This window comes from Salvelinus namaycush, chromosome 1, assembly GCF_016432855.1.
Source record: "Salvelinus namaycush isolate Seneca chromosome 1, SaNama_1.0, whole genome shotgun sequence".
NCBI classification, from domain to species: Eukaryota; Metazoa; Chordata; class Actinopteri; order Salmoniformes; family Salmonidae; genus Salvelinus; species Salvelinus namaycush.
The window spans coordinates 68,650,088-68,664,033 of record NC_052307.1 but is presented as its reverse complement, the minus strand read 5'-3'; the positions used below and the strand labels follow the sequence as shown (position 1 = coordinate 68,664,033).

At 43.0% G+C, this 13,946-nt stretch overlaps 1 protein-coding gene across 1 annotated transcript; it reads right to left on the bottom strand.

Moving 5' to 3' along the window:
- Positions 1–2,461: 2,461 nt before the first annotated feature.
- Positions 2,462–13,897, bottom strand: LOC120047918 (ATM interactor-like). Its single transcript, XM_038993532.1, has 4 exons — positions 13,604–13,897; positions 9,727–9,852; positions 6,790–6,989; positions 2,462–5,353 (listed from the first exon to the last, which is right to left on the bottom strand). Exons 1-4 carry the CDS (start codon positions 13,832–13,834, stop codon positions 3,574–3,576), a joined length of 2,337 nt encoding a protein of 778 aa, XP_038849460.1. The 5' UTR covers positions 13,835–13,897; the 3' UTR covers positions 2,462–3,573.
- Between the last annotated feature and the right edge of the window lie 49 nt (positions 13,898–13,946).

The window sequence follows — 13,946 nt, the reverse complement described above, 5'->3', positions numbered from 1 at the left end:
ATAGTAAACTAACTTGTACTGCCACACAACCCAGGTGAAAACTGTGACTGACATTTACCGAAAAAGAGCACATTGAGTGTGTACAATATTGAGTATGGTGTTGAAACTCAAAAGTAGTGTGTGCTTTAACCAGTAACAAAATATTTGACTTGGCTTTATACAGCACTGTATTACTGTCCTTTGATTTGAAGTGAACTGAAACGAAGCTAGTACAAACAACCAGCTACTACATCAACTCAAACAATCAACCCTTTTTGAACAGTTTATTTTTTAGCATCTACTGAATAGCATCAACAACCAAACAAATAGCGAGAGGCAACCTTTATCGACCTTCTACACATTCAGGCAACTGAAATACAACAGATAATGCTGCAAACAGAAAAGCAACTGAAATAAATTATATTGGCACCAAAGACTGCATGCACTCCCTACTGAGAAAAACCAAAGCGCTGAGTTGACATCCCCATGTAGCATGGTTAGGATCAATTCCATTTAATTCAGGAAGTACATTGAAATTCCAGTTCTCTTCAAAATGAGGAAAATTCAGAATTGGAATTTGGTTTATTTTACTTTCTCAATTGCCTGGAATACAAATGGAATTGACTTCAACCCTGCCATGTAGTCTAATGTACATGTTTTTTAAGCAAGGCAGTTTCTCCCCTCAACGCTATTATAATCAAGTTCAAGAACGCTAAATTAAATAGAAGTAGTGTTTTCAGTACAGCACAAAACATTGTTATGAAATGTGGTTGAGTATGAAAGTCTGTTATAAACTGGAATGAAACAGTCCTGTTTCGATTACTTTAAGATGCAGTGCAAAAACTAAGCCATGTTGTGTAGTATGGGCACAGTGTCATGTAGGCTACATTCTGCAGTTTCTGGGTACAATTCTATACATATTGATAGTGTACCACAGTAGGACAAATGCTGCCTTGGAAAAGAATACTGCATTGCATTCTTAGAACATGGATGTATAATACAAAACAGCTTTTTCCAAATACAACTCATAGAAGGCATTCAAACATATTCAACATGCAAATTAAAGACACTCAAGTATTTGAAGTATTCTTCCAATACACCCTCCACAAATAAATAAATGTAAATGTTAAATACATTTTGATCCTGAACTTCTTCCTACCTAATAAAGCTGCTTAGAGCATCACTGACCAATGGAAACATAACAAAATACATCATGAAAAAAAACATGTTTTAAGGCACCAACAGATCGAAATCTAACATGGAGAAATACTCAAAACTTGGAGCTATTTTTATTGAATGTGAACTTCAAAAGGTCTCAACAAATGTCTGTTTCTTGAAATTTGAATGGGATGCATGTGCAAATGAGGTAAAATATTGTAATGATACCAACAGCTAGCGTTGACTAATATGGTAGACTTTAGAGTATAGTTCAAGAAAATGTTGATAGAAATTGTAATATTTCATCAGTTTATGTTCAGTAACATTTAGTGGGGTCGTTATACAGTACCTTCAGAAAGTATTCACACCCATTGCCTTTCCCCCCCCAAAAAATTGTGTTACAGCCTGAATTTAAACTTAATTCAATTAAGATTTGTTTTGTCACTGGCCTTATCACAATACCCCATAATGTCAAAGTGGAATTACGTTTTAGGAAATTGTACAAATGAATGTAAAATGAAAAGCTGAAATGGCTGGTGTCAGTAAGTATTCAACACCTTTGTTATGGCAAGCCTAAATAAATTCAGGAGTAAAAATAACAAGTTGCATGGACTCACACTGTGTACACTAAGTGTTTAACATAGTCATAAAAATAAAATAAAAATCTAATCTCTGTACCCGCCACACACAATTATCTGTAAGGTCCCTCAGCCAAGCAGTGAATTTCAAACACAGATTCAACCACAAAGACCAGGGAGGTTTTCCAATGCCTCGCAAAGAAGGGCACCTATTGGTAGATGGGTAAAAATAAAGAAATCAGACATTGAATAACCCTTTGTGCATGGTGAGGTTATTAATTACACTTTGGATGGTGTATTCCTAACTCAGTTGCAGGAGAGGAAGGAAACTGCACAGGTTTGAGGTCAATGGTGACTTTAAAACAGTTAAGAGTTTAATGGCTGTGATAGGAGAAAATGGAGGATGGATCAACATTGTATTTACTCCACAATACAAAAAATGTGGCAAAGCGATACACCTTATGTCCTGAATACAAAGTATTATGTTTGGGGTACCACTCTCCATATTTTCAAGCATAGTGGTGGCTGCATCATGTTATGGGTATGCTTGTAATCATTAAGGACTGGGTAGTTTTTCAGGATAAAAAAGAAACGTAATGGAGCTAAGCACAGGGAAAATCCTAGAGGAAAACCTGGTCCAGTCTGCTTTCCACCAGACACGGAGATGAATTCCCCTTTCAGCAGGACAATAACCTACAACACAAGGCCAAATCTACACTGGAGTTGCTTACCAAGAAGACAGTGAATGTTCCCGAATGTTCGAGTTACAGTTTTGACTTAAATCTACTTGAAAATCTATGGCAAGACCCCAAAAAGGTTGTCTAGCAATGATCAACAACCAATTCATCAGAGTTTGAATAATTCAGAAAATAATAATGGGCAAATGTTGCACAATCCAGGTGTGGAAAGCTCTTAAAGACTTACCCAGAAAGACTCACAGTTGTAATTGAAAGGTGCTTCTAACATGCATTTACTCAGGGGGTTGAATACTTATTTAATGAAGATATATTCGTTATATTTTCCATTTTTTGTTCCACTTAATCCCACTTTGTCACAACAAAATGTGGAAAAAGTCAAGGGGTGTGAATACTTTAAGGCACTGTATATGGTGGTGGTGGACATACACAATCACAATGTAATCACAGTGACTAGTGAGTAGCTAGATCCTCATAGTGTTTCTCTACAGTGTTGTATCACTTCAGCACACTGTGCTGCTATATACTTACAGCCAGCTAATAAATAAGTCAAAGACCATGACAGGCTAGTCTGCTAACGTGGTGACCCAGTTTATAGGTGAGTGGCCCTGTAACAATGGGGCAATTCTACAAGACTGTACTTCACAATCACATGTCAACAATGGGAGTGCGGCAACTATTTTAGAATTTCACTAGTATGTTTGTGCCACATCAAATCTGCCGGAAGCCATTCAATAGCAGTATGATTAAGGAAAGGCTCAACAGGCATTACATACTCTCTTACAGCAAAGTGTTAAAACTTTGAAAACGGACTAAACTGGCTTTTCAGACAAAATATATATTTAAGTAGTAAGACGTGCAAATAAACATGTAAACAAGAATAGGAAATCATATCCATGAACTGATAATAAAGTGCTTTAGAGCTAGCATGAGGGAGATGTCTGGACATGTTATCCTAGACATGCTACCCTTCTGTAGAATGTCCTAAGACTTCTTAAGGCGGCTCACTTCTACACCTAAACCTTCAGTAGTAGAGGGACATAGACTGTAGAGGATGATGAGTAGGAGCCCAGGACCTCCTTGACGGAAACCAGAAACCCATTGTGTGGGCTGAGGTGGTAGCCCTGTGTGTGTGTGGGGGGGGGGTTCAGCTGATGGGCTTCTCAGAGTGCTGAAAGAGCAAACAGCTCCTCACACGTCTGCGTTTCCACCGAGCTGAAGTGGGACTCCATGTTCCAGGCCATGTCAGCTGACAGGAAGTCATCCATGACTGTCTGGGTCTCGTTGCTGGTCAGGAAGAGGTTTCCGAGGCCCTCAGAAGATGCGTCGGTCACCGTCTGAGTCTCCGTGCTGCTCAAGAGCCTGGCCTGGTCACCCTGGGACACGGAGGGAAGGGTGTTGGAGTTTGGTGTTGGTGTCAGCGATCGGCGGAGGTCGGTCTGTGTCTCAGTGTCAGAGGACTCTGTGCTCATGGAGAAGCTGGACTGGCGCGGAATGTTGCCCAGTGGCATGTGGCATCCGGCTTTCAGCAGGAAGTTGAGGTCCGTCTGGGTCTGGGTGTCAAACATCTCCAGTTCCAGGTCGCTGGCCTGGCTCCGACCCGGCCCCTCACCGTTTCCCAGGCCCTCCAGGAGGAGGAAGTCTGTCTGGGTTTGGATGTCCAGGACCTCCAGGGGCGTGTCAGCCCCCAGACCGCTCAGCTCGCTCTCCTCCGTCTGGGTCTGGATGTGGGCTGCGTTCAGGAATTCCTCAAAGTCAAAGTCAATGCCCGTGTGCTGTTCCTGAACAGAGCCCAGACCTGACCCACAGCCTGTTGAAGAATCCATCTGTGTCTGGTGACCGGACAGAGAGTGACCTGACAAGATATTCTCCAGGTCGTTGAACAGAGCCAAGGTGGTCTGGGTTTGGTTGTCCGCCACGCTGCCCGACTGGAGATCGTCTGTCTGTACGCCAAAACACATGCCTCCTGCTGACTTGTCGTCGTCATAGAGACCGTTACCGACGCCGGAGAGGGGGTCATCTACACCGTGGGTTCTGAAGCGTCCGTCTGTCAGTGCAGTCTGTGTTGAGACACTGAGGGAGTAACTGTCGAAGAGGTCTGAGCACATGATGGCCTGGTCCATCTGAGCCCTCTCTTCTGACCCAGCCAGGGCGAGTCTGGTCTGAGTCTGCTTGGTAATGTAGGGGGACTGGGATGGGGAGGAATAGGGGCATGGCAGCTGGCTGAGGGTGTGGGTGTCTGTCTGCGCCCCGATGGTGGTGGTGGCTTTGGCCTTAGAAGGGAACGTCTGGGTCTCTACACTGACCGGCAGCAGGATCTGAGCACTCACACTAATATCTGTCTGAGAACACGATGAGACTGACGACTCACCAACGGGGCACACCTCCGTCCCCACCCCGACAGGCATCCTGGACAAGTATGAGATGTCTGTCTGGATGTTGGTGGAGGTATTGCTCCCCCTGGTTCCTCCTAGGTCATCGCCAGAGCCCAATGACTCCAGACTTACCTGCACCCCCATGCTGACAAGCCCCAGACTGGAGCGGGAGGCAGGCATGCTGCCCCTGAAGCCCAGGGTCTTAGGGTCCAGGTGGGGCATCACGGACCCCATGGACTGGGGCATGAGGTGGAGGGTGCTGAAGGAGCCCTGGCTGTCCATGGCCAGCACCACAGACCTCAGAACCCCACTCTCTGTGGAGGGGAGGAGGACGGGGAGATGGGCCAGCTGCATCACAGGGAAATTCACCAGAGCCACTTCGGGCTTGGGTAGGAGGAGTTTGTGGAGGTGTTTAGGGGGGATGTTGTGGCAGACCCTGTCTGGAGGGAGGGAGTCCTCTGAAAGTTCTCTGTCTGTTTTTATGATCTGACACATGAATTCAGTGGGCTTGACTTTTTCTGCTCCACTTATCTGTCTCTCCATCTTCCGCTTTTTCACTGGTGGATACCTGCAAACACAGGGCAGAGGAGAGAATACGTCAAGCAGACAAAACAGCAGTAGGTAGTTATAAAGCTTTGACAAACACTAATAAAAGCAAGGTGCAGTGGCAGCACTCTCATTTAATCGTTGTGCAGTCATATTCAAGGTCTGTTCTCAAGCCACGTTGTGCATGCAGGCGTTTGACCCAACATGATCTGTTATTGAATAATTACATGGTTTACTGGATAAACTGCATGACACTTGAAGACTTTGAGCCTCTCTGCCACCACGTGTCCACACCATCTTTAAATCCCCTCCAACAGCATGTCCAACCAAATACAAGACTTATTTAATAGAAACCCATTTGAATGTCATGTGTAGAATAATGCTTTTAGGAGCACCCACTGCCGAGTCAATGACACCACATGGAAGTGACTGCAATATGCAAGTAGGAAGGATAGCCTACCAAGTGAACGTTGGCTCCTTGCACAATGCATGTCTCAATCTGTCCATCTGGCTTGTCAAAATCCTTTGTTCCAGTGTCTATTTGTCCACTTGTCTGTACCTCCATCCTTGGTTCAGTAGCTAGACAAGTATTTTTGAGTTAACTACACAAACAGGCAGTAGATAAGAGGAAGAGTAGGGAAGCACGATTATTTAATATCCTATATTCCTCCTAGGTGGATATTACTGTAAATTCTATTTTAGGGAGATTCATGTAGCATAAAATCATCCTTCTCCCTTGAGTCATGTGCATGCAGCGGTGTGTCACAGACTGGCATGTGAACATTTTGTGGGCCAGTTCCAGTTATACAATGCTAATTTTCTAGTGAGAGCATGAGCTCAAGACAGACAGGCAGGCAGTTAAACAAGCAAAGTAGAGAGATCATTGAAAGACGACGTGAACCAACCTCCATGTGTAGCTAATGTGATTTATGGAGGATGTTTTTTGCTGGACAATGTCTCCGGCAATGCTTATATTTTATGCCTTTTGTGTATTTAATATATATTTTTTAATTATTATTATTTTTTAAATTGGCCAAAACCCGTCAATAACCTGCTAATGGAAACACTGCCCTCCAGTATGATATCCAGTATACACCGAGTGAACAAAACATTACTAATATTGATTTGCATACCCCCCCCCCCCCCCTCCCCCTTGAGCATGACAAACCCAGCAACGTTGCAGTTCTTGACACAAACCGGTGTGCCTGGCATCTACTACCATAGCCCGTTCAAAAGCATTTAAATATTTTGTACTGCCCAGTCACCCTCTGAATAGCACACATACACGTCTCAATTGTCTCAAACCTTACAAATATTTATTTAACCTGTCTCCTCCCCTTCATCTACACTGAAGTGGATTTAACAAGTGACATCAATAAGGGATCATAGACTGACCAGGTGAAAGCTATGTCATGGAAAGAGCACATGGTTCTTATGTTTTGTACATTCTGTGTCTACCTGTGTTCTGTGGGGACCTCGTGGCCGGTCCTGTAGATATGTGACAGTAGCGCTGCTCTGCTGGCGTAGGGACAGCCACACGTGCAGCGGTAGGTCCTCCCACAGTCCTCTATGTGGCGCCTCAGGTCCCACTCTGTGCTGTAGCCGTTGTTGCACTTGGAACACTTGTGCTTCTTCTCTGCGTGCATCTTCATAAAGTGCTGGATAGAGCAGAATATACAGTTGAAGTCGGAAGTTAACATACACCTTAGCCAAATACATTTAAACACAGTTTTTCACAATTCCTGACATTTAATCCTAGTAAAATTTCCCTGTCCTAGGTCTGTTAGGATCACCACTTGATTTTAAGAATGTGAAATGTCAGAATAATAGTAGAGAGAATGATTTATTTCAGCTTTTATTTCTTTCATCACATTCCCAGTGGGTCAGAAGTTTACATACACTCAATTAGTATTTGTAACATTGCCTTTAAATTGTTTAACTTCGGTCAAACGTTTCAGGTAGCCTTCCACAAGCTTCCCACAATAAGTTGGGTGAATTTTGGCCCATTCCTCCTGACGGAGCTGGTGTAACTGAGTCAGGTTTGTAGGCCTCCTTGCTCGCACACGCTTCTTCAGTTCTGCCCACAAATTTTCTATGGGATTAAGGTCAGGGCTTTGTGATGGCCACTCCAATACCGTGACTTTGTTGTCCTGAAGCCATTTTGCCACAACTTTGGAAGTATGTTTGGAGTCATTGTCCATTTGGAAGACTCATTTGCGACCAAGCTTTAACTTCCTGATTGACATCTTGAGATGTTGCTTCAATATATCCACAAGAAATGTCTTCCTCATGGTGCCATCTATTTTGTGAATTGCACCAGTCCCTCCTGCAGCAAAGTACCCCCACAACATGATGCTGCCACCCCTGTGTTTACCGGTTGGGATGGTTTTCTTTGGCTTGCAAGTCTCCCCCTTTTACCTCCAAACATAACGATGGTCATTACGGCCAAACAGTTATATTTTTGTTTCAGCAGAACAGAGGACATTTCTCCCAAAAAGTACGATCTTTGTCCCCATGTGCAGTTGCAAACCGTAGTCTGGCTTTTTATGGCGGTTTTGGAGCAGTGGCTTCTTCCTTGCTGAGTGGCCTTTCAGGTTATGTCGCTATAGGACTCGTTTTCCTATGGATATAGATACTTTTGTACCTGTTCCCTCCAGCATCTTCACAAGGTCCTTTGCTGTTGTTCTGGGATTGATTTGCACTTTCGCACCAAAGTACGTTCATCTCTAGGAGACAGAATGCGTCTCCTTCCCGAGTGGTATGACGGCTGCGTAGCCCCATGGTGTTTATACTTGCATACTATTGTTTGTACAGATGAACGTGGTACCTTCAGGCGTTTGGAAATAGTTCCCAAGGATGAACCAGACTTGTGGAGGTCCACTATTTTTTTTTCCTGAGGTCTTGACTGATTTCCCCATGATGTCAAGCAAAGAGGCTCTGAGTTTGAAGGTAGGCCTTAAAATACATCCACAGGTACACCTCCAAATGAGTCAAATGATGTCAATTAGCCTTTCAGAAGCTTCTAAAGCCATGACATCATTTTCTGGAATTTTCCAAGCTGTTTAAAGGCACAGTCAACTTAGTGTATGTAAACTTCTGACTCATTGTGTTGTGTATTGAAATTCTAGTTTTGTCCCTTTAGGGTACCTGTAACCCCCCCCCCCCCGTTGAAATGCTTGGAATGTTCTTCCTGTGAAACGCATTAAACAATGCCCACGTTAATTTCTACTCCCGTCTCATGTCCTGTCCTTATATTAGTTGTATAAGTAATACAGTGTGCTATACAACACATTGGAATTGTGATACAGTGAATTATAAGTGAAATAATCTGTCTTTAAACAATTGTTGGAAAAATTGTGTCATGCAGAAAGTAGATGTCCTAACCGACTTGCCAAAACTATAGTTTGTTAACAATACATTTGTGGAGTGGTTGAAAAACGAGTTTTAATGACTCCAACCTAAGTATGTAAACTTCCGACTTCAACTGTACATAGGGCTATGAGAGGAGGTTACTCGTTACATGAACTGGAAAAAAGCAATAAAGGAATGTATTATTCCCTTGTTCACTAATTCCAATTTCCTAGTTATACTTCAAAAGCCTCTCTATTGAGACATAATTATTAGACACACTTTGCTGTCATTTACAATTCCCATCCACCATGAGGATCTCAGGGGAGAGCCAAAGCAGGACTGGAAAGTGATTAAGGGAAAACCAGGAGGTAATGTCTGTCTCAGTCTTTCCATTCATTAGACAATCTGCATGAGTCTATGATAACGGAATTAAATAATTCCTCTATGTACTCATTAATTAAAATCAATCTGTCTATTTTTAAGAACTTGTAAGATACTTATTAACATAAAATAGACAGGATACAGTCTTATTAAAATTAGATAATAGTATTTATTCTCGGAGCACGCTACCATTTGACCATAAACAACAGTTTATATACAAGATATGACGTCATAGGTTACAGAATAAATCTCCTCCTCCTGACCAATATAAAACAGGTTCAAAAGTTCATTCCAACTCCCCAGCGCACACACATGACACACAATATAATCTATTCTCCTGAAGGCTCACTATAATTTATTACCACTTTAGCAGACAACTCAAGATAATGGAAGACCTAAAAAGTTACTCACTGCCTTATCTAAACATCTCAGGGCTAAGTTGGGTCAGTTCAACCATAGTTTAATGACCCTTTTTGCTTACTTTATAACCCACAGCACAAATCTCTTTCACTAGGCGTGCAGAGTTCAATTAGTTATAGTTTTATCTAAATCTAGAAATTGTTTTAGTTATTAACAAAATTCCTAACAGTCTAACTCGTGTGGTTTCAGTCAGGCTATCTCTGGCATTATACAGATCTTAGACTGACTGTAGGGATGTGGTACCTGTTTAACCAGGGAAAACTGGGAGAAGGGTCTGTTGGGGCCTCGCGGACAGCCCTCTATGGGACAACAGTAGAGCTTCTGAGAACCCTTCATGACCTTCCTGATGGTGGGGTTAACAAGACCGTCCTATGGAGAGAGAGAGAGGATGAATGATTAGATTGTGATATTATAGGCTTAAGATTTAGTGTCATCTATCAGCACTGAAATAATGTAGGCTAACCAACAACAAGTAGAAAGGTAGGCCATCAGCACAACTCTCAAGACTGCTGAGCTAAAGGCTAGGCCTAGTTATACTTTAGTTAGTGATGATTTTAGCCTCTGAGTACCATTACAATGAAAACATCCAGCGGATGGACACGCCAATTATCCTTTGTGGAAAACCATACGAATGGCAAATACACAGACGAAGGTGGTCCAGATGGAGGGTCCACATCTATGACTTTAAAGAGGTTGAGATGAAAGTTATTAGTTTAACAGCACATCGAGTTTGTGCTTTCCAGTGTGCTACATCACTCCACACTCCTGGCAGTCTACAGACAGCCGTGCCGAAGCAGCTGTCAGCAGCACATTGTATTAACTCAATGAACAGCAGCATGATGCTTATGTAAGAGTACAGCACACACTCACAGGCCACAGATAGACCTCAGCATCGACCCGTGTGTACAGCCTAACCATCATTATTAGCATTGCAATATTTCACTGGCCAAGGTCACCTAGCAGGCTACATCTACTGTGTCATTGGTTTTTATTAAACCTTCATTTAACTAGGCAAGTCAACTAAGAACAAATTCTTATTGACAATGACGGCCTACCCCGGCCAAAACCGGACGACGCTGGGCCAATTGTGCACCGCCTTATGGGACTCCCAATCACAGCCGGATGTGATGAAGCCTGGGTTTGAACCAGGGACTGCAGTGATGCCTCTTGCACTGAGATGCAGTGTCTTAGACCGTTACACCACTCGGGAGTCCAAAGTTGGTACAGTACAAGTAAAAGAGACATTTCGATGGAAGTTAGGCTAATATACATAAACATCCTGCATAGTGCTAAAATGATCTGTCTTCACAGTAAACAGACACAGTGTATCTTATATTATTGTAAAGGTTACGTCAGAGGCATACAGTTCTGCATAGGCTACTTGCAGCAGCAGATGGACTCACTGGTGTTGTGCAGCAGCAGATGAGCAGGTTAACATTCAGACGGTCTGTTCTAGGCCAGAGCACAGTCCCTGAGCTGCTCTCCATGACACTATTATGTCCCTTCCCAGCAGACAGACCAGGCACAGTGCATCGCCAGACGGTGATACAGGCAGGCAGGGCAGAGATAGCTTTGTTTCTGTCTGCTACAAGACAGCTTGGGTAGGGTCTGCTGAGCAGCATCGCAGCTAGGAAATACAAACTGAAAATCTGTCAGTAGGCTACTTCAAGAAGTCAGGTCATCAAAGGTGTTTAATATGCAAAGTGTGACTAGTCTACACTACTGCCTGCTTAGTACAGTAGGCTAATATTTGAGTACCCGTTGTAATGTTCAGAAGTGTGTGAAATTAAATTGATTGTCCTGTTACACACACATCCAGCAGTTGGCCAGCAAATGTGATATGGCAGTTCAGCCGAGCTAAGGCACAGTGAGTGTCCAGCGACAACCGTGGTATAACCCAAATCATAGCGACAACCGTGTTATAACACAAATCACATCTCTTTCTGCATCCCTTAATAAAACATAACAAGCCTGGCCAGTGCGTAACAGCGGAGGCACAGTAAGCAGCCTGTGCTTTCCTGGCCTGATGACTCCGGTTGAGTAGCGTTAGCCCATAACTACCTTTAGTGTCTATTTATGAAGGTATCTTCTGGCCGGGGGAGTTCTGTTATGAGCCCCGACGCCAATTCTGAATGTTAAACACGCACTGCTTGCGATACGGTTTTGGAAACGTAATAAGTAACACGTCTTTAATATCAGTGAGATATAAATATTTTTAAACGAAATGTTAAATTACTACACACCTTTAAATGGTTAGTGTTCCCACGCGGCCATAGCTCCATGTTACAGCGGTTTTATACGGAAGACAGAGGCGACCACCTGTGCTAACTAGCTATCTAGCGTGCTCGAACACCTGTGTGTAAGCGTAACCGGGGAGGATGTGTCGTGTGTGGCTGGAGGCACACAGCCGTATGGATCTGTGCAAACCTGCTACAGTAAATGTATTTTATTGAAAGATTATTTCTCCTTGAAATGAAAGTTAAGTTCTATATGTTTCGAAAACCGTATCGCAAGCGATAATTGACGTTTCCAAACGTTAAAACAGAGCGTTGGGATTGTAGTCACATGGTCCCAGCGGTAAACGGTGCTTTTAGCGGAGAACCTGATAAGGAAGAATGCCTTGCCTCCACTGTCAGCCCTTTCACACAGTCATAGACATCTAAGACTATGCTCACTTGACACAATTTTGTTCAGATTGACATTGTTTCCTTCTGGAACTGCTGCACCATGCATTTTCTCCTCCATCTCTCATTCTCCTGCATTAGGCCCAGTTTAATTAGTTCAATATTGAGAACAGTTAGCACTTATGTGGGGAAATGAGGAACATGAAGTGCTTTTCAGACCTAATTCAAATTCAAACATTCACATTTTCTTTTTTTTCAACGAACTCCGTCTGTAGAAAGCCAAAGGATTGCTAGATCCCAGCAGAGAACAGCATTCATTTGGGGGAAACTGGAATCACTAGGACTCCCACGGGGCAGCAAGACTAGGCGAGGACATTGCATACATTTCAGTTAAGAGGAGGACCAATGTCTCCAAGACTTTCCCTAACTATAACTAGTTTTCATATTTAGCCTAAAGACAGTGTGACAGTTGGTTGTATGACCAGACTGATTTCATTGCACATCTCAGGCTTAGCCCATCTTCTTCAGCCATTTAAACATTAATTCACTGAGGGTTATTTTAAATTGCTTGAATTTCCAGAAACTTCTTGAGAACGCAGTTAGGCTATGTGGGCATGGAGACATGTATGTTTACATGCACACTAATAATTCGATATTAAACTGAGTATGGCATTAGTCATGTAAACACCTTACACTGCTTATCATCGAAGTAAACATAAACCGATTAAAACACCTGGTTTTCGGAGCAACCTTCGAATTATGGCATGTAAACAGTTTAATTGGCGTTCCAGCGGTGTATTTGATCTGGGCATGTGCTAGCACCCGTAGCGCAAGCCTCCCTCATGCGTGAGTTCGGAAAAACTGAAAGTATGCATCTTTTCACTTACAAACATATGTCCTAACGCAGAATCAGATCGTCTTCTCAAATATAACATGGTCAATGTGGTAGAACGTTTATTTTGATTGGCGATTTTCGGCATTTATCAAAAGTCCCATCAGTAGCCTAATTTCAGATGTCTATATAAAACAGGATTATTAGTGAAATCGTTGTTCTTGCAAAGCATGTAAACGTTTTAAACGTACTATTATATTAATCTGAATATCCAAAATATTCGTATTATTGTGCACATCTAACCGTGTGGATTTTAACAGATAATATATTTGTATGGCTGACATGTAAAGGCAGTACAAGAAAGCTAGTTAACGTAACATTAGCGCGGATAATCAGTCTCATACAGCTATGATCCTAGCCTAGGATGATTGTAACACAATAGTAAGAAAGTAACGTTGTCAGCAATATACAGTTGTAGCTAGCCAACTTCAAAGAACTGGCCTCAAACAGTGCACAATGACTTGCCGTTTTCCCAATAAGCATGCCTCTAACGAGCTCGCGTTAGTGATACAAGCATCATGAATTGAAAAATAGAAAGACGACGTGTTGGAATATGTCAGTAGCCCCTTTGATTAACTTGCAAATAGGCTAACAAGCTAGCTACCTTTACTCTGTGGGACTTCACGAGATGCATGTTCAGGGCTGGCGTGTTCGGTAGAATCTTGCCACATCCTTCCACCGTACATAGGATATTGGTCCGCACTTCTTTGGTGAGCTCCATGATTGACGGTTTGATAATCTCCCGCGTCGGTGCGGGGGGCTCTTCGATGCATTTTTGACTGCCCATGGAAGCGTTATCGTTTCGGTATGCTTTCCCGGACGCAGAGGCAGCCATGTTTCTGTTGACAAGTCACCAAACCAACTGCTCCTCAAGCAGCAGAAACGCTGCTGCAAACAAGCCAGGAAAATATGGTCCGGAAAATACGAGGACGGGTCCACTTCCGGGA